General features: G+C 44.9%; 1 protein-coding gene across 1 annotated transcript in view; it reads right to left on the bottom strand.

Moving 5' to 3' along the window:
* Ext2 (exostosin glycosyltransferase 2) overlaps positions 1-21,223 on the bottom strand; it is a 127,323-nt gene that overhangs the window by 51,495 nt on the left and 54,605 nt on the right. Inside the window, exon 8 of the mRNA XM_021184765.2 lies at positions 14,831-14,962. Coding sequence (XP_021040424.1) covers positions 14,831-14,962 — 132 coding nt within the window. The remainder of the gene's footprint in view (positions 1-14,830; positions 14,963-21,223) is intronic.

The raw sequence follows: 21,223 nt of genomic DNA, 5'->3' as shown, positions 1-21,223 counted from the left end.
AGTCTGGATAGCTTGGTTTCTGCTGCTCTTACTCGGGCTTCATGGTTTTATGGTTTCTGATGGGGGCTCCTCACCTCTTTTGGCACTTTACTGAAAGGATTGAGACCTAGACTGAAAATAAATTCCTCAAGGCAGGGTCTGAGTTTCAGGGCCATGCTCTATCTAGTTCCCTCTCGCTGTATCGGGACTAACCTCATGGTGTGACCCTGGCCCACAGCCTACATGGGGTGGGATGGTTTGTGAGCACAGGCCTCAGCACTGAGCCAATCTAGGAAGGTCCCATCTTCATATCACACAGGCACAGCTCTCCATGTCTTGGTCTGGATGGGTCACAGGTGACAAATCCTGTTCCTTATGCCCCCCACTCCCACCACCCCCCCACTTCACATACTGGTCGTGTCGAATCTCTGCATCACCAAAGGTTATGGATTTCCACAGTGAACACTTGCTGTATGCCCATCTTCCCAGGGCAGCAAGGGCCAATCTGTTTCAGGGCTCAGCTTCCCTTCCTGACAGCTCAGCAACTGGTTAAAACTGACCCATGGTACTTCTCTGGTAGATTACTACTCAGTTGGGAAAGATCTTCCTGCATTCACGCGGTCAAGTTAGTCATACACGCCCATGTATCTTGTTTAATTTGAGGGCCAACTTTGTGTGTAAGTTTGCTGAAAATAATTCTCATGAAAGTTGGCAGTGATTATATAACAGTTGAAATGATGGAAACAGAATTTCTACACAGGATAGGCTAGAGTTCTTCAGACCCCTGTTTTGTCACCAAAAAGGTGAGGTGGTTTATCACCATGGAATGATGGTGATGGTGACTCTGTGGTGCTGCGATCACACCCCAGGGCTTCCTGCACTCTAGGCAGGCGTTCTACCACTGAGCTGCACCTAGTCCAGGGGAAGGTCCTGAATGTCTCACTTCCTTCGCTAGTCAGGACTGAGGTAGCAGAGTGCTGCTGTTGGGTGAAAGGAACCACAACAGAAATACTTAAGAGTCACTTGGGTGTAAAGAAAGTCCCGCTATAAACAGAGTGCCATCCCATTGTAAATTCCTGTTTCCATATGATAAGGCACTGACTGGATAGCCTGACCTCTACCTGTGGTTCTTTCATACAAAGATCAATGAAGTGTAGATTGAAAACACTTCAGAAAAATGCTAGTTCTGTAAGGAACATGTAAAACTGATGTTCACAAAGCACTCACAGAGGCTCGGGCATCAGGAGCAGTCTGGAGATTATCTGACTCTAGGAAAACGAGCATAGATCTGTGCACTCGCACACTGTACACTAGGGGCTTAACCATCGGTGGGGTTTTCTGTCCACAGGAATCTCACACAGATGCTGAGGTCAGCTGCATCAGTGGTCATAACAGTAACAACTTTTTAAAGTACTGTGCCATTTATAAACACCTTCCTTGTAAATTATACCTCCAATTTTTCATAATCATACTACTTAAGAATTACCCTATACTATTCCCACTTTACAAATAAAGATAATAAATTTCAAAAAGAAACCCACACAGGGTAAAACTAGTGAATGTTCTTGAACTCAGGTTTGATTCCAAAATGTCCTTTTCTTTGAACATTCAGACTACAATAAGTAACCAGGAATTAACTGTGGCACTATGTGGGGCAACAGGCTATGCAGACAGCCTGGTCTGCAGTCGAGACTAGGTCTTGAACCCCAGTGGGACCTGTTGGGTGGTAATTTCCAACAAGGCGTTCCACGGCGTTCAATCATGCCTCCTGGACCCCTGGCTCCTGTCGAACTTACTGCCCCCATAGCCTCCACAAGAGAGGGGCGTGGCTATCAGTCATATAGGAACAGCACCAAGCCTTCCCACATGCAAATAAGGTTTCCCCCAAACTCTCAGTCCAAGCCAATGAGAGGTACCTGCTGCTGAACCCTGAATCACTCCCAGAACTGTATATAAATCCATCCAGGGAATTAAAGGTGCATGAGAACTACTCCTTCATCTGAGTCTTTTGTTCCAAGAGCTGTAACACTTGGGAAGAGATCTTCTGTCCCAAAGAGCCACCCGAGGTCCCGCTGCACTCCTCACTGGATTGTTGACTTTTCATTGGCCCAGCCCAACCCAACTCAGTTCAGAGCAGCTTGGAGTTACTGAGCAACCTGGAAGACATGGCAGAGACTTCATCTTTCTGCCTGCACTCGCTCCCCTTCGCTGGAACCCTCACACCAGACCTGGACAGAGATCTCTGTGGGAAACCTCTGGTACCCAGGCCCACAGTACTACTCCTCTGTAGTCATTAGCACTCCTAGGCCCAGCCTTACAGATATCAAACTGTTGCTGAGGGAGAGTCTCTCAGCCACCTCAAGTCACTCAGATCATGAGTAGTAGGGGAGAATTAACACGAGGTCTGGGTTGCACTTAGCTCACTGAAGTCTCAGGGGTTAAACCCACCTGACTACCTCTTGAAAGTTCCTGCTATTAGCTGAGGCTTGGCCACTTCAATCTTTTACATTTGGCCAGATGCCCACCCTCTGTTTACAGTGCCAAACTACTGTCAGGAGGAGCTGGAAGGGTGGCCACTGATTGCTTTTCAGGTAGTGAGGAAAAAGTTGACATTTCGTCTTCCCAGTGCTTGGAAAGGAAGGCAATCATTTATAAGAACCTCATCTGGCTGCGGCCTCCATCAGCGGGATGGACACAAGCCAGTGAACAGCTCCACATAAGCCATATTAAAAGAATTTGGAATGAGCAAAGAGAAGATTCCAGATGTTGATACTTTCAATAATTCATGAGTTATAACAGTCTGTAAGCAATAAATTTCACTAACTATATCTATGACTGCTTAAGATATTGGCAAAAATAGCAACCATTGATTTTATTGGTTTACAATTTGACATATTAAAAATAACAATTCTACTGTTTGACAGAAATAGTGCATAGGATTGGGTTTATTATTATTATTTTTTTAGAACAAACACACAATCCTCACCCTCTAGTTCGTAAGGATATGGACAACATCTGAAAGAAAGACCTCCATGAAAACACTCAGGGTTCACTTGATTCCAACAACCAAGGCTCACCTATCGTCTAAAGACAGCAACTGAGGCTACTAAACCACTACTTTTCATGAGAGGGTAAGCAAATTGCAATCTCACCTAACTATCTCATGCTTGAAAAATTCTAGTAGTTTGAAAGGACACGTGACGTGCGTAGACTTGTGTGCTGGCAGCCCACTGGCTCTATCAGCAAGGTCAGCTGTGAGGTGGGAAGATTTCACAGGCAGTCTTGGGAATGATTACATTACAGCTCAGGACATTTGAGCACAGAGGGCCACCACAGTTATGACCAAGAAAACCCGAGTCTTTGTCTGTGAAATGACAGGACGCAGCACTTGGGGAGAGCTGGTAAGGTGGAAGGGATAGCCTCCACAACACAGCCACTTCTTAATTCTCTGGAATTTCACTAAGGCATATGTTTTGTCTACTGTGCTTTCCTCTGTTTCTTCTTGGGGGCAGAAAGAAGGCACAGACCCACAGGAGCAAAAGGAACAGGGAAGGAGACAGCGATGGATCTGGGTCTGACAAATTTTTGGAAGCTGAAACACATGGGAGTGTTTCTTTTCAAAAATCCACTTACTGTAAAACACATAGAAATGTGGGATAAAATACAGCAAAACTCCTTTTCAACCTACAGCTGGGGTCACAGCAAAAAAGAAATCCCAGAGGACAGGAACCAAGTGGAGACCCGGGGTGGAAGACAGTGGAATTGGGCAGAGCTATGGCTGGCCCCAATGATGCTCAGTCAGTGTCAGTACCTTTGAGGCCAGGGAGGGAGAGATGGGGAAAGGAGTCTGAGACACAAACCCCGGAGGATCGAGGATGAGGAGCAGGAAAAGCTATCTACAAAGAGACTAAGCAACACAACACACTCCTCTTTCTCAGCCTGAGCTTGGGGTGGTGTCAGAGTTCTCCTTGGCAAAGTTTACTGGAAAGCAGTCCTCATGCAGGTTTGGATATAGCAGTCTACATAAGGCACAGATAGTTCACCTGCGGGGCTGGGGCAGGAGCAGAATTTATCTCTAGAGTACCTGAAGAGGCAGTAACTCCTTAAATAATCATTGACAACACACACACACACACACACACACACACACACACACACACCTACCTCATCAAAGATGAACTCATGCTCCAAAATTACAAAGCCTCCAAGAAACAATATAACCAAAGCAGCAGACACTGACACAATGAGACCTCACCAGGAATCAGAAAACTGGAGAAGCAGAAAATAAATGTCTCAGATTCTTGAAGACATAAAAGACACTAAAGAGCGACAGGTGGGTTCAGAGTTTAAGGTCAGCCTATATAGTGACATCCTGTCTTAAAAATAAAACCATAAGGGCCAAGCAGACAGATTTGATTAAAGTAACCAAAATGAACTTTTACAAGTAGCCACTGAAGTTTAAATCACAATGGATAGATGAAATGGTAGAAAACACTATCTCACACAGAGATATGAAATGTGGGAAACCTAGGAAACAGAACAAGAACAGAAGGTAAAGGCAGAAGAAAAAAAGTTGTACATGAATTTACCAGGACTCCAGAAGGGATAACTAGTGAGAAATACACATGTATACCATTCATAGACTAGATGATGAGAAACTTCCAAAATAACCAACAATAAGAGGTTCGGGTGAAAGGAGAAACACCCTCCAAAGCCAGGAAGCACTGGTAGTCTACCTAGACGGGAGCCCACGTGGGTCTCAAAACAGAGGTGTGAACTTGTAAAGTAAAAGGGTATTATTGATAGTTGGAAAAGCCACTACTTCCCTCAGATGCACAGAAGAAAAGGAAACAGTAATGAGACCCTGGAAACACCTTGGAAGAAGCCTGTGAGCCACGTCACCATCACAACACCAGGACAAAACATGGGTTGAAACTCCTCCACAGTGGAACAAGCCTTTCTCAGGGATCACATAGCCAGTATCCTGCACATCAGATATTAACAGTATAATTCATAACAGTAGCAAAATTACAGTAGTGAAATGATTTTGTGGTTGGGGTGACCACACCATGAGGAAAGAGCTGCAGCATTAGGAAGGTTGAGAACCAAGAAGACGCACCTTTAAAGGGCTATACCTTCTGCTGGAAGTCTATATGAGGACATGAAGGAAGCTTTGACTTCTCAATTGCTTGACCTTGCCTAGCTAACACAGCCGTTCCTTCAGCAGCACCTGAGCCTGTGTTTTCTAGATTCCAGCACATGAAGAAGCCTGGCTGAGACCTCCAGCCTCGTGAGGTTGAGCAGTTACTAGCGACTACTAAATTCTTGGATGGGGGGAGGGGGGATTTATTCCATAAGTTCCATAACTCTAGAGAACCCTGACTAACACACAGGGCGAGGTACCATCTACAAAACGAAGGGTAAGGACTCCCGCTCCCTCCCTTACTCAGTTCTCAAATGCTTGGGGCCCACACTTACTCATCCCTTCTCTGACCCTCACCCTGGGGCACAAGGGTCCCCGCCTTAAGCCCAGACCTTCCAATCAGCTTTCTGTGCCTCACTCACAAGAGATGATGCCACCATTGACCAGGTGCTTAAAGAAAGCTTTCACTACAAAAGAGCAAATAAGAAATTAGAAAAGAAAAAGGAAAGAATAAATACAATCACAAGCAATATTTTCAGAGATGGAAAATAAATAAGATCCTTAAAATAAGAACTGATATGAAAGATTAGTTTGAAATAAAAAAGATGTTTGTTTGTTTTTTTTTAATTAAAAGAAAAGTTAAAATATAAAGGAAGGAAATGTCCCAGAAATGAGTACAGAAGGATCAGGCCCGGAAGAAAAAGCAGCAGAGCCACTCCTCACATTCACCATCCAGGGCCAGATGCTGCAGAGAGAAACAAGAGGACAGAAGAAGAAAATAACAAAGGACATTCAAGAAGAAAATGCCTCTGCACTGAAAGGCACGGATTTCCAGCTTGAAAGAGCTTGAATCAGCATTGTCAGCAAAAACACTCATGTGGGGGCACATTATCCTAAAATCTTTAGAACACAGAAGTTGCCAAGAGTTAACATTAAAAGCCAGGAAACTAAAATGTTTCTCTTTCTGAGATTACATGGAAGGACCAGAAGACAACAGCAACGATTTCAAAGTTCTGAGTAAATCTGCCTCCACCACAATTCTGAATCCAAGCCCTCAGCACATGGGAAGTACATTTCCAGACACCCACGGTGACTGAGCAGTATCTCCCGCTCCTGTGCACTGCCTTAGGCAGCTCTCTGGAAGGAAGACACCAGAAAAAGAAATATGCTAGACCCTGGAACAGGAAATAGAACAAAGCAGAGAGGAAAAAGAATTCCAGAATGGCAGAGGATCAGGACAAGAGCTACACATAGACCCAAGAAGGACTCGCACTGCAGGAGACAGGGCTCGGCAGCCAAAGAAAGAAGCCTGGCCTTTACCTGAGCCGACCATTTTACTGTCTTAACTAGGGTGGTTATAACGTGAGAACCATTTGCAATAGAACCAAACAAGGTAAAAGACAAAAGTAGCTATCAACTCCCTGGAAAACAGAGGATCTTAGGTACTGTTCATAGCCCCAATTATACACAAGGTAAACAACATTTTAATTAAAGTGATGACTCATTAGCACTGGTCTAATACATGCAAAAAAAAAAACAAAACAGAGAAAGTGGAGAATGGGAGAAAAAGCACCAACTTGGAAAATGTGGAAAAGAAGTCTCTCAGTGAGAAACTTTAAAATTCCACTATAAGCATTTTGTATGGGAGCAGGAAGACACGCAGAGGGGAAGGGAAGAGCTGAAAGCAGATGCCCCAGGAACAGGTTCCAGTTTTTATGTGACTACTAAAACGCATATGTGACACAGCACTACTTTTTAAATGATAAAATAAATAAATACTGCAGAGAGAGAAGGGAGAGGGCTCGGATAAAAATCAAGTGTCAAAAACTCTGGCTAGAACAATGTGGCCAATTATTCTAATCACAACTGTAACGGCCTGGTTATGAGAAAATCTCATTCAAATATTACTTTGGAGACTTAAAACTATGTTCTGGGGTTGCCGAGGCTGACCTAGAGGGAGCCTGGCCATGGCTGCTGAAGACCAAGGATCTGCTGTGCTCATGCCTGATAACTCGTGCAGGGCAGCATCACAGGATAGCCTGTGTGTCCCCTGTCCATCTGCTGCACGTCAAGCCTCCACATACTCCAAAATATTATTCCACTTGCACATGCTGTGCAGTGTCAAGAGGCAGCCAGGTTTGATTCATGAATGCTGGGGCCCTCAGAATGGACCACAAGTTAAGGGTAGAGGCAGGGAGTGGGGAATGTGTCCCCCTTGGGGTGCCACTCCACATGGTGATGTGTCCCCTTTGGGGTGCCTATAACACAGATGTCTGTTATACATCTTTCCTTCTACTGTAGAAGATTAGATTGACACAGTTATGGTCTTACACACACCAAGTTTGCCTTTCACATTCCTTATATACTCTCCCCTTTTAAATCTGGCTTGGGACCTGGGCCTTCCTATCTTCCCTCTGACCATAATCAGCCAAGCTCCTTAGTTCTTGCATCTTTCTATCCATAGACCAAGGCCCAGCTCTCTCTTCCCTGACTGCTGAGAGATAATCTGGGACTTGGCTTTCATTCAGCTTTTCACAGAAAAGTCTACAATTTAAGGTAGTCTACTAGGCCACTTGTGCAAATGTTCTCAATTCAGGATATACTTCTAAAAACAATATAATTCAAGAATTTACTTAAAATGCAAACTAGGTTTCTGAATTCCATACGTATTTTTGTCTTATCTAGGCAGTAGGAGGGAAAGGATCCTAGAATCAGCCTTAGAAGGGCCCCTTGGGGAAAAGAACAGGCCCTCAAACTCCAGAGGTTGTGTTGTACACAACCCAGAAGCTAAAGGGCGGAGCTGAGCTGAACTAGGCAATTTGTTAAACTGGTGCCTCTCCCACTTGAGAGTTCTGCCTCCTGCATCTGACCATCCTTCCTGGGCTTCTGAGTAATTACTGCCTGTTCACATTTGCAGCTAAGTGATCTTTCCAGAACAACCACAGCCACTGTGAGCAAGAGCCATCTGCACAGCTGAGTGTATGCAGCCTTCAGCTGTAGGCAAAGCAGTGACAACACAGCATGAACAGCCTCTGGATAGTTCTAACCTAAACCCTGCAGGTCAAATGGAGGGTCGAGGTGAGGAGAGACAGCCTCCTCTAGTCAGTGAACTAGGATGTGGAGAGTCTGTCAAACTCCACATCAAAACATGGTCCCCAGGTCAGCACCATAATACAGTATACCCGAGGCCTGGGAACCTACTAGAAATCTGAGTCCTGTGCTCCCACCCTAGCCAGTTTGGATTTTGGGGTGGATGGGCAGGACTCCCCACATTTGTCCAACTGAGCCCATGGCTGGCACCTACCAGCCAGGAGCTCTCATGGAACATGAGTGTAGCCAGTCCCTGGCACTTTCTATAGCCAAACTCTGGGCTTGGTCAGAGGCTGACAGGAAGTTCCCATACTAGATAATCCTGGTTATCTTTGTTTTTTTTGTTTGTTTTGTTTTTTGTTTTGTGTTGTGTTGTTTTGTTTTGTTTTTTTCAAGACAGGGTTTCTCTGTATAGCCCTGGCTGTCCTGGAACTCACTCTGTAGACCAGGCTGGCCTCGAACTCAGAAATCTGCCTGTCTCTGCCTCCCAGGTGCTGAGATTAAAGGTGTGTGCCACCACCTCCCGGCCAATCCTGGTTATCTTATCTGCAGGTAAGTCATCCCTCCAACTGACTTCACTGCAACCAGCTCTTGTTTTTCCATCTTACCCTTACATGGTTACACACTTTAAGCAGCCTCCCCAGACGCCTCACTAGAGTTTATCAATAGCTGTGGTGGGAATGCCTATTTTCCTTCTGTGATTCGGGTCTAATGTGTTAGTTAGGCTATCTATTGCTGTGATAAAACACCATGATCAAAAGCAACTTAGAGAAGAAAGGGTTTATTTCAGCTTACAGGTTAGTCCCTCATGAAGGGAAGCCAGAGAAAGAACTGATGGGAGGAACTAAGGCAGAGGCCATGCAGAAATGCTGCCTACTGGATTGCTCTCATGGCTTGCTCAGCCTGCACCCAGAACCACCAGCCTAGGGGTGACACCACCCATGGTGAGCTGGACCCTCCCATATCAATCATTAATCAAGAAAATATAGTAGGCTTGCCTACAGGCCCAAGTGAGGTATTTTCTTTTCTAAAATGGTTCTAGGTTATGTCAAGTTGACATAAAACTAGCCAGCATATCTGACATAGCAAATGCAGAAAGGAAAAGGGAAGGAAATCTTTCCTAGTGTTATTGCTGATTAAAATTGGAAAAAATTTAATCAATGAGTGAATAAAATCACAACACTGATAGAGATGGAATAAAAATCACATTATAGACAAATAATGAAAAATTCACAATTCTGAGGATATTACTTTTGATGTTTAAAAGGATGTTACTGAGATAATTAAGCTTGGTTAGCATGTATTAGAGAGCCAAATGCAGTATAACATCCTATCTCTGTCCTGGCCTCCATCTACACCCTCCTGCATCTCACACATCTGACCCCAGACATCCAGAATGGCTGCCTAGCCAGCTCAGAAGTGGCTGCAGGGATAGTGAGGCAAGAAGCAGGGACTTAGGGAGATGATTATAACATTTGGCTGGCAAGTGCAAAGACAGAAACAGATCAGTCAGTAGACAAATAGAAAAGGTAAAAGATACAGGAGGCCCTGGGATGAGGTAAGAAAATTCAGGATAAAAACATACATTCATCCATTCATTCATTCATTCATTCATTCATTCATTTATTTATTTATTATGATGTATGAGTGTATGTATATATGTATATATCTATATATGTATTTCATGTATTTTATGTACATGGGTGCTTTGTCTGCATGTGCATCTGCACACTAGAAGGCATCAGATCCCATGGGGCTACATTTATAGATGGGGATTGAACTCAGGACCTCTAGAAGAATAACCAGTGCTCTTAAATGCTAAGCCATCTCTCCAGCCTCCCACCCCCTCTGTATTCTTTCTTTTTAAAAACAATTTTTGATGTGCCCATGTGTAAGTGTGTGTGTGTGTGTGTTAGACATATTTTTAATTAGATATTTTCTTCATTTACATTTCCAATGCTCTCCCAAAGGTCCCCCATGCCTTCCCCTCCCACTCCCCTACCCACCCACTCCCACTTCTTGGCCCTGGTGTTCCCCTGTACTGAGGCAGATAAAGTTTGCAAGAGGCCAATGGGCCTCTCTTTCCACTGATGGCCGACTAGGCTATCTTCTGATACATATGCAGCTAGAGACATGAGCTCCAGGGGTACTGGTTAGTTCATATTGTTGTTCCACCTATAGGGTTGCAGATCCCTTTAGCTCCTTGGGTACTTACTCTAGCTCCTCCATTGGGGGCCCTGTGATCAGAGCTAAACAAAGAATTCTCACCTGAGGAATACCGTATGACTGAGAAGCACCTGAAAAAATGTTCAGCATCCTTAATCATCAGGGAAATGCACATCAAAACAACCCTGAGATTCCACCTCACACCAGTCAGAAGGCCAGGGATTCACCCCCAGCTCTGGAATTAAAGGTGTGTGCCACCACATCTGGCTTTTTCACGGGGGGGGGGGGGGAGTGGGGGGTGGGGGGGTTAGGGGACTGACTGTACCCTGGTCCTCACTTTACTGCCTGCACTCTCTCTCTCCATCCCTATTTGCCTCTCCCCAGTGTGAGCTCAGTCTCTAACCTAGGCAGACATGCTATTAGTGCTCAGGGCTCTCTGTGGCAAACCCTCCCCGGCCCTGAGAGTGGAACACAGTGTGACTGCCATCACCCTGTTGATTAAAACAGTGAGGCACCTGGTGATGAATGCTCTAGGAGGTCACCCCTCAACCCCTCACTGTCTCTCACCCACAAGCCATAGCCATTTCTATATTGAATGGAGACAGCTGTATCTATCCGAAATACAGCTTTCACCTCTCATTCCCCTGTCTGAGCATGCACAGAACAGGCGGTAGGCCAGCAGCACACCTTTGAGCATCCCAGAGCATCCTTGATTTACTGAGCACCATCCACACCTACTCCCACCTTGGGTGTCTGACATTGTAAATTTGCTGGAATCTAGAGGAGAGACTCCCCTGCAGGCTGGGCTCAGAGTAATCTCATCTAGAGTCAGTTAAATATTCCTGAGGGGAGGGAGAAGTCAACTACACATGAATCATTGCTATTTAGCCTCCCGCCTACTGCTTCCACTGCCGACGCAGAAGTGAGCCGCCCTGGGCAGTAAATCAGGAGTCTCGTCACCTGCCTGACTACAGAGGTGATGAACACCAAAGTGTCCTGAGTAGGTATTTAGGAAAGAACCAAACAAAAACTATCAAACACATTACTGGATGCGCACCTAGTTTATGCCTTTTGTTCTCCCGCTCTTTACCAAACTCTGAGTTCCCTACTTTGACCATTCTGTCTTACTCCAAGCATACCCATTCTAAACCCACATTCCACAGTCTCCCTTAGTCTAGACTCGCAAAAAGAGAATTGAAACTCCAATTATTTATTCTTAGAACTCTAGATAAACACACAGGGTGAAGTCCTTAATTCCCAGACAGTCTGCCCAAGGATGCTGGTAGCACTTGCAGATGAGCACACGTGAGACTCTTCAGTTCAAACCCGCACCATATGCGAGTTCAGGAGTTAGGTTCCACACTGGGGGGGCTCAGTGGCTCCCACCGGACTTCACCGGCAGTGTGAAGCCCACATCCTCACTTGTTTACACAACCTGTCAACTCTGTGACCAGCACAGGCCACAGGCATTATGTGTGCACCGTGAAACTTTACAGAGGACATCTATCACTTCCCTACATTCTAAGCAGGTGGTATGCGGGGGACGACCAAAATAATGGCTATCATACTGGCATGTGAGTCCTGCAGCTGCTTAAAACCTCATAGGAAATTATGCTTCCATGTGTGTTAGGCAACGGAAAGAAACAGATTCCACACTTTAAGAAGTTGTGTTCCTGCGTGAGGGTTTGCAAGGCCTTGTGGGGGAAGGATGCATGTGCAGGTCTCTGGGAGGAGGAGCTGATGGCAAAGAAAGGCATACTGGGCTAGGGAGGAACAATAGGTGGGCATGCTGGAAAGAAGTAACTTGGGCCATAATGGAGAACTCCTTAAAGCAAGCAGGAGAGAGGGCTAGGAAAGCAGACTGGAGCCAGACTGAGAAAGCCCCTCAGAGTGAACCTGGCTCACCAGGGAGAACAATTAATCTCCCAGCCATGGCTCCAGAAAATATACACATGACCTAAGAGTTTTCTGGTGTGCCCCCAGACTCTTTTAAGTAGGACCACAGTACCAGCAAATGGGGATAATTTCCTATTGTGTCCCTTTCACTTCTCTTTCTTTTTTTTTTAATATATTTTTTATTACGTATTTTCCTCAATTACATTTCCAATGCTATCCCAAAAGTCCCCCCCTACCCTCCCCCCCACCTCCCTACCCACCCATTCCCATTTTTTTGGCCCTGGTGTTCCCCTGTACTGGGGCATATAAAGTTTGCATGACCAATGGGCCTCTCTTTCCAGTGATGGCCAACTAGGCCATCTTTTGATCCATATGCAGCTAGAGTCAAGAGCTCCGGGGTACTGGTTAGTTCATAATGTTGTTGCACCTACAGGGTTGCAGGTCTCTTTAGCTCCTTGGATACTTTCTCTAGCTCCTCCATTGGGGGCCCTGTGATCCATCCAATAGCTGACTGTGAGCATCCACTTATGTGTTTGCTAGGCCCCAGCCTAGTCTCACAAGAGACAGCTATTTCACTTCTCTTTCTTGTCTCGTTGCTTTAGCTCTAGTGACTATGAGTGAAGAGTGAGCACCCATCTCATTCAGGGTTTGGGGAAATCCACCCAGGGTATCCCTGTTTGGCAGGACTCTGGCTGGCTATTTACCTCCAAAAGCCTTTACTACATTGAGGTAACTTCTTTCTAGTCCTAGTTCCTTCAGGACTTTTATCATGAAGCCACTGAAGTTTGTCTAATGCCTTTTTTTATTCACTGAGAAAACTGTGTGATTTCTGTCCTGAAGTCAACTCATCTGGTGTGTAACATTTGCACGTTCGTGTGAATGTTGAACTAATGTTGCATCCCTGGGGTGAAACCAAGTTTGTTCTGATATGTGATGTTAATGTCCTCTTGAATTTGGTTTGTAAGTATTTTGTTGAAATTTTTTTATCCAACCATGGAAGTTGGTCTGTAGTTTTGTGTTCTTATCTGGTTTGGTATCGGGATAATACTGGCTTCACAGAATGTTTGGCGGTGTTACTTCGTTTTCAATTTTATGGCACAACCTGAGTTCTGTGTGAGCTCTTCCTTAAAGGTTTGCTTGCACTCAGTAGTGAACCTGCCCAGTCCCAGGCTTTTCCTGTGGGAAGACTTTTCACTGCTACTTCAATTGCGTGGCTTCTTAAAGGTCTGCTCACGTTGTCTTTGTATTCTTTTACTATTTAATTTCAGTAGGTGATATATACTTAGGGATCTATCTGCTATTTCCAGATTTTTCAGCTTTTTGAAAAGTTACCACAACATTCTCTAGTGACTCTCCAGATTTCAACGGATTCTGCTGTAACAACTCCCATCATCTCTAATCTTGCTGGTGTGGCTCTGCTCTTTCTTCTGGTGGTTTGGTCAGAGCTTTGTCAATCTTGTTCATCTGTTCAAGAACCAGCTCTTTAACTCTGAGCTGTTCTTCCAGTTTCTAGTTAATCAACTTCCACCCTGATCTTTATGATATCTGGCCATAGTGCATTTAGGTTTGCTTCTTGTGTTTCTAGAACCTTCAGTATCAGTGGGTAATTTATTTGAGATTGTTCTGATTTTTCAAGTTTTTACTTTATATGTATAGGTGTTCTGTCTGTGTATTAATAAGTATACCTGGTGCACACCTAATTATTAGGTGTATTACTGACCCTTGATACCTGTGGAGGCCAGAAGAGGGTGTCAGATCCCCTGAAACTGGACTTACAAAGGTTGTAAGTCTCCACTTAGGTGCTGGCAATTGAACTGGTGCCCCTGGGAGGACTTAGAACTGCTAGGCTATCCCACTGGAAGGACTTGGACTTAGAACTGCTGGGCTAGCACACTGGAAGGACTTAGAACTGCTGGGCTAGCACACTAGACCAGTGGTTTCCTTCTGAAAGTTTGAACGCTAACTGCTGTAACTGGTTTCCCTTCTTTCCCAGAGGCTGTGCTGCTATTTCAGCAGAGTGTAGGGTGTTTAGTTGCCTCCCTGACTTCTTCAAGAACTCACTGTTAACTAAAGAGTATGCTGTTCAATTGGTAAGTGCTTGTGTATTCCCTGTGGCTTCTCTTGTTGATTTCTAGTTTTGTTCTGTTGTCTAAGAGGTAGAACTGCTTCAGTGTTTTGCATCTGTTAGGCCTGCTGGATCAGTGACACCTAATGTGATGGATGGTAGAGAAGGCTCTATGGGCTGCTGAGAATGTGTGTCTCTCATCTGTTGGATGGCATGGTCTGTAGATGTCTGTTACATCCAGCTGTGTGGGTTAGCTCTGCTGTTCCCCTGCTTTTAGTTTGGAAGACCTGACTAAAGGAAAGAATGGTGTCCTGAAGTCCTCCAGTATTAGATCAGGACTTAGCTGACCTTTCATGACATTTAGTGGTTATAAATTGGGAGCCCACAATGTTCATCTGAGACAGCAGCATTTCAATACCCTATTAATGGGTTATACACACTCCTTTCTCCCACTCCAATGGTTCACATGGCTAGCACAGGAACCCACTTACCACAGCAGGAGGGTCATTCCACTCTTCATAGGAGATGGCTGCATATGGATAGATCCTGTCATTGATGATCTGTAGGGTGGCCAGGGCGATGGCTTTAATGGACTGGAAGTATGCCTCCCAGAACCACCGTGCCTACAAAGAAAACAACACAAAGCAGGTGAGCCGGTGACATGTGGGGGACCAGATGCCCTGTCACTGCCACTCTAGGACTAAGTGGTTCCTTCATTCTGGGGCGAAGGGTGCTCCCTCTGCCACAGCAGCTGTATCAGATGGCAGTCAGAACAGAATAGTAACCAGGGAAGTACACAGAGTTGTTGCAATAGAGGAGGGCCTATGATGATGAAAGTACTATGTGTTATGTCTGACCATGTTTAGAGTCTTTTTAAAAAGGTACATACAAAGCTGAGATAGCCCTGTCTGTGGTTAAAGCACCTGCCATATTATCATGAGGACACAAGTTTGGATTCCCAGAACATATGTAAATGTGAGGTGGGCATGAGAGCCTACACATAATCCCAGGATCAGAACCTGGAGATAGGAGATTCCCCGGAGCAAGCTGGCTAATAAGACTGGTCCTATCAGTGAGCTCTAGGTTTGATTGAGAGACCCTGCCTCAAAGAACACATCAGAAAAGCCATGAAGAGTGATTCTTCATCTCAACCTTGTGCCTTCATATGCACACACGCAAGCATTCACATACACAAATACATATGTACACATGCATACTACACACATGGAAATGGACAAACCCCATTAGATATAACATATATAGAGTATGTTAGAAGTCTTGTGTGCATAGGTAGTGAATGTTTATGTCTATGCAAACTCCTAAGGACAGCCCTGGTAAGGCTGGGAGCATTCCACACCCCAGATACCCTATGCCACGTCTAGCCAGAATCTCATTCCTTTAAAGGTACCTGTGACACAGATTTTTCTCATGTTCACTCTTGAATACCATGCAAAAGGCATCAAATGATCTTAATTCTCTCATCACAGACTTACTTGATGTCATTTGGAACACCTAAATTGTGTTCTGGAATCAAGGTATGGCTGGCTTCACAAAATGAATTGAAAAGCGCTATCTCTCTCTCTCTCTTTTAAATATTTCTTGAGGAATTTAATGCAAATTTGTCATTACTTTTCTTCCTTGAAAGGGTTTAGAAGAATTCATCAAAGACATAACTGGGGCAGGTTTCTCATGAATATGTATGTCAAGGTTTTATTTGTTATTTTTGCTTCTTCATTTGAGACAATGTCTCACAATGTAGCCCAAATTGACCTTGAACTCCCAAACTTCCTCTTTATTCTCCCAAATGCTAGGATTATGGGCAAGTGTCCCCATGCCTGGCATTATTTTATTTTGCTTGAGACAGCATCTCACTCTGCAGCCCAAACTTGCAATTCTCCCGTTTCAGCATTCTCGGGTATGGCTTAAAGTTAATGATTTTCCTTTGCAGACATAGAACGATGCGAATATGGATGAATGAGCTTTAAAAAGGACTGTTTTCCGAGGAAGAGCTTATCCTGTTTAGATTGTTAGGTTTCCTGAAATAAAGCTGTGGAACAAAGCCTTTTACCCCATCCTTAACCTGTCAGTGGGCTCTCTTTGGGTGCTTGTCTTTCTGACATGTAGTCAATTTGAAGATTCATTTTAGAAGGAAATTTTTTGTTATTTTTTTCTTTTTCTCCATCATATTTTTGACTTTTTTTCTTTTTAAAATATTTGTTTATCTATTGTGTGTGTGTGGTACTCATGTGACTGTGCTGTGGTGCATGTGCCAGGCGGAGGCCAGAGGAAGACGTCAAGTCTCTACCTGTGCACTTGTGCATATGTGCACCTGAATGCTGGCCAAAGGCCAACTGTGGAGCATAGCCTCTAACTCAAGATGCCTCCAGTCATCCCCCAGCCCACAAACAGCAATCCACTCAGAGAGGAAGCAAGCTCTGCCAATAATCACAACTCAAGTGTCTCAGCCTGAGAATGAGTGAGGCTGCTTAGGCTTAATTGCTTCTGCAGGACCTTGATGGTAAGAGCTTAGAAGGCATAAGTTACAGCCCCACCAGGCCTCTCTGTCAGCTACCTGTCCACAGAGACAGGGAGGCTGCAGCCACGTGGGCAATGTTCTCTTCCCAAGAGCAAACACAAATACTATGTTACCTTGTCTCCAAGAAAATATATGAGCTATCTTTCTATCTATACTAGAAGTTTGAATGAGGGAGACTTTGGCAGCCATGTAAACCCTCCTGGTGGCTGCATGGGGGAAGTCAGTCATGCAGGAATAGATCAGATCAGTAAAATCTTGATTAGGCATTGAACCAGATAGCACTAAGCCATTATAGCAGACAGACTTCAAAGTATAAGATCAGCAAAATTCCAACACTTACACACAAGGAACCCTGAGAAGGACAAGGCTAGATCCATGTGAGACTATAAACTACCCAGCCAGGGGCCTGGGGAGATGAGTCAGTGGGCACAGGAGTTGCCGTGCTGTCCTAAGGACTGCATTTGGAGCCTCAGCACCCAGGTAGCTGCCAGGCAGGCTATAATCCCAGCTCTCAGGAGGTGGACATGAGATCCCTGGGGGAGCTGGCTGAGTAGACTGAGTATAGACTGTCTCAGTAAATAACGTGTTAACTGATTGAGGAAGACACTGGCTGCCAGCTTCTAGTTTTACCCACATGCACACAGGTGCATGAACACATCTGCTAACACACATAAATATGCATATATGTACAACATACATGTAAAATACTATCATAAGGAAACAGGAACTCAATTGAACTTGTAATTTCCATTTATGTATCAATGAAATCGCAGGAATGATTTTGCTCTTCAGTGATACCATGCCAATGGGATCAACAATAATTAGTTTCTGTAAGAACCAGTGTAGGGAGGGAGGGAGGGAGAGAATGACAGTGACAGGCAGCTGATGTGTCTTGCAGCTGTTAAACTTATCTGCTTCCTAAATCTGTAAGGCGAAGGTCACAGTGTCTATCCTGTCGAGTTGAGAAGATTCTAGGAGCTGAGGTTTACAGAAACCATCCCCCAGGGCTGCTGTAAGCCGAGCACGGCTACTATCCCCAACACATATGCTATGGTTTGAAATATGAAGTGCCCCCTACAAATTCATGTGTCAAACTTGTTGGCTCCCAGCTAGGGTTCTATTTCAGCAGGTTCTAGAAATCTAAGAGGGAGGGCCTGGTTGGAGGAAACTTATCACTGGAGGCATGCCTTTAAACGCTATTCCGAGTCCCCAGCCCACTCCTCCGCATGCTGCCACCATGATGATCTGTAATGGCTGAAGGTGTGACGCGGCACTTGCCCATGTCTTCTGCTGTACATGTAATCCTACATGGAAGGACAAAGTCCTTTATCTGAGTCAGTTTTTCATTCCCCCTTAAACTTCTCACTCATGCCCAGATGGAATGCAGACATGGTTGACTGCATGCGACACTGCAGGGGTACGATAACAAAGCAGAAAAGGCCAACATGCTGAAAGTGACAGGGACAAAGCACAGGAAGGAAGGTGGGTTCCCCAGTGGCTTTGCTATAGGCTGTGAGGCAATGAGAGGCGACGAGAGCCACATTTTTAGCAAACTGCAGAGGTGCCCTGTTTTGACTGAGATTTTTATCAAAAGGGAACGTCAGTCAATTATTTTTTAAATGTATGTGTGTGAGTGTTTTTCCTGCAGGTATGTCTGTGCACTGCATGTATGCCAGGTGCCTGAAGAGGGCACAGGATCTCCTGGAACTGGAGTTACAGAGGTTGTGAGCTACCATGTGTGTGCTGGCAACTGAATGTAAATCTCCTGCAAGAGTGGACTGTGATCTTAACAACTGAGCTATTTCTCTCAGTCTGAATTGCTGAATGTTCTCAAATGATTTTCCCTGCTTTATCAGGTGATCTTATGAGGGCCTCCTTTATTTTGTTAATTCAGGAGTTTACACTGGCTGAATTCACTAAGTGGTAACTAATCTTACATTCCTGCCTTCTCTTTGTGATGATCTACCACCCTATTCCCTTTACTGCTCAGCTTGCTTGGTAGCAGTTTTTTTTAGGACTCCTGTGTTAATATAGCACAAATCACTGATTTTAATATGCCCTGTTATTTTATATAATGCCAGCAACAAAAAAGAGTTTCAATTAAAATATGTCACAGAATTATAACAACACAATCTTGATGTCAGAGATGTTATTTTTAAATAAGTATATGAATGAGGTATGTGTATGCGAGTGTAGGTACCTATGTAGACCAGAAGAGGGCATCAAATCTCCCTGAACCTGGAATTATAGGCATTTGTGAACAGTCTGACCTAATCAAACCTGGGTCCTCTGTAAGAACCAGCAGTATGTGCTCTTAAGAATTGAGCCATTTCCGTGCCCCAAGAGACAGTGATATTTAGATGTAGAAAAATATGGGGTTTGGAATCTATTAAGTAGTGTGTGTTCTTGTTTGACCTCCAGACAGGCCTCAGAAGGGCAGCTGTCACTGTTCCTGTCTACTAACTCACATCTGTGCATCACTGTCCAGCCAACCAGCCTTCTGGGAAGGACAAACAGACCCACAGCCAGGCTTCCCATAATTTAGATTGCATTTAGCTTACTAAGTTTTCACCAGGACAGACAACTCTGAAAGTCATTAAAGAAACAGAACATGTTTTCTTAGATACCTCACCAGAACAGTATCATTAACTAAGCCAAGGTGTCAAAACGGAGTGCAAAGACCCCATGCACTCAAGAGCGAGCAAATGAGTCCCGTGTGTCACAGCGAGTCCCAGGAGACACACCAATGAGGTGGGATCACGTCTGCTGGAGAGCAATCACAGCTTAGACTCCTTGTTGCATCATCAACTTGACGAAGGTAATGGAAGCAGTATGAGATTGGACTAGATCTAACTTGAGTTCTGCCATTAACTACTTCCAGAACACTGGCGAGCTACATAACTTCCCTGGGTCTCAGTGCAGCATCTTCAAGTGGAGCCAGAACCACGAGGTCCGCACCTGATACTCAGTGACGCTACAGCCAAATTTCCTGTTTCCTCCGCTTTTCATTGTTGAATGTCTCTCTGTACCCTAAGACATACCTGCCATTTAAAATCCCCTACTATCTGTCTTAACCAGTCTGCCCAAGTACAGCCCTGTGCACACACACACATGCACACATGTACGTGCACAAACGTTCTGGCCCACAGACTCAAGATAATTTGTGAGTCTGTCTTCCTTTTAAATGTTGTCTGCCTTCTCTTTCATCTTCTCAAATCCTCTCTGAGGAACCATCAGCTCCCAACCCAGCATTTAAGGGGCTTAGACACCTCTACTCTGCCCTAACACAAGTAAAAACTTGAACAAACTTTTAAAAATTATATATTTTTTTATCCACTAGGCAAGTGAGGCGCCAGGACAGCCATTTCCCCCAAAACTGAAGAAAACAGCAGGTGGAAACAGCCCCTAGTATATGTGGGGAAGCTTCTGCAGGTCAGGGCCAGGGAGAAACCTGAGCTGTGAGTGACAGATGCCTGCACAAACACAGCTCCAGAGTTCTGCCCGTGTAAGTCAGCTCAAGTCTCATAGTGAATGCCAGAGACAACCCCTCGGGGCTTCTGGCCAGGGGCAGGGAGTGCACCCTAGCTTCATCTCTGCTGCCTCGGTAGAATAACCTGACAAAAGCCCTGCAGGAAGAAAGGCTGTCTGCACTTACACTTGTTTTTGAGTCTCTCTGTCTCTCTCTTTCTGTCTCTCTATTTCCCTCCCCCTACCCCCCAACCTGGAGCTGGCAGAGAAGGCTAGGCTAGCCACCTCACCTAGTGGATCCCAGAAATGGCAAGCCTTGCTGTCACACCTGGGTTTTTTACTAGTTCTGGGACTCCAAATGAGGTCCTCACGCTTGCATAGTGAGCACTGCTGACTGCGCCATCCTCCCACCCTCCACTACTTCTGCTGTGCTGTCTACTTTGCCCATTAAGGACTTTATCATGTCATTTAATGTTTTAAATTCTAGTTCTGGCCAGGCAGTGGTGGTGCACACCTTTAATCCCAGCACTTGGGAGGCAGAGGCAGGCGGATTTCTGAGTTCAAGGTCAGCCTGGTCTACAGAATGAGTTCCAGGACAGCCAGGGCTACACAGAGAAACCCTGTGTTTAAAAAAAAAAAAAAAAAAAAAGTTCTGATACTTCCACCATCCCTCCCATGCCTAATTCTGGGGTGAATGTTTTGCAGTCTCTTCCACTGTTTTTGTCTTTTGAAGGCCTTACACACTTGTGGTCCAGTCATGGTGATCTGGGGGGAAGAAGGACTTGGGATAGGCCTGTGATATCATCACAGTGATAAGATGTGGGGCAGAGGGAGTATTCTCTGAGCCTCCATCTACATCTCAGTGCTTTGTGAGCAGCAC

Source organism: Mus caroli, unplaced genomic scaffold (assembly GCF_978045245.1).
Source record: "Mus caroli unplaced genomic scaffold, Mus_caroli_1 scaffold_2, whole genome shotgun sequence".
Lineage (NCBI taxonomy): Eukaryota > Metazoa > Chordata > Mammalia > Rodentia > Muridae > Mus > Mus caroli.
The sequence above is the reverse complement of the archived record's forward strand: the minus strand, read 5'-3'. Positions and strand labels throughout refer to the sequence as shown.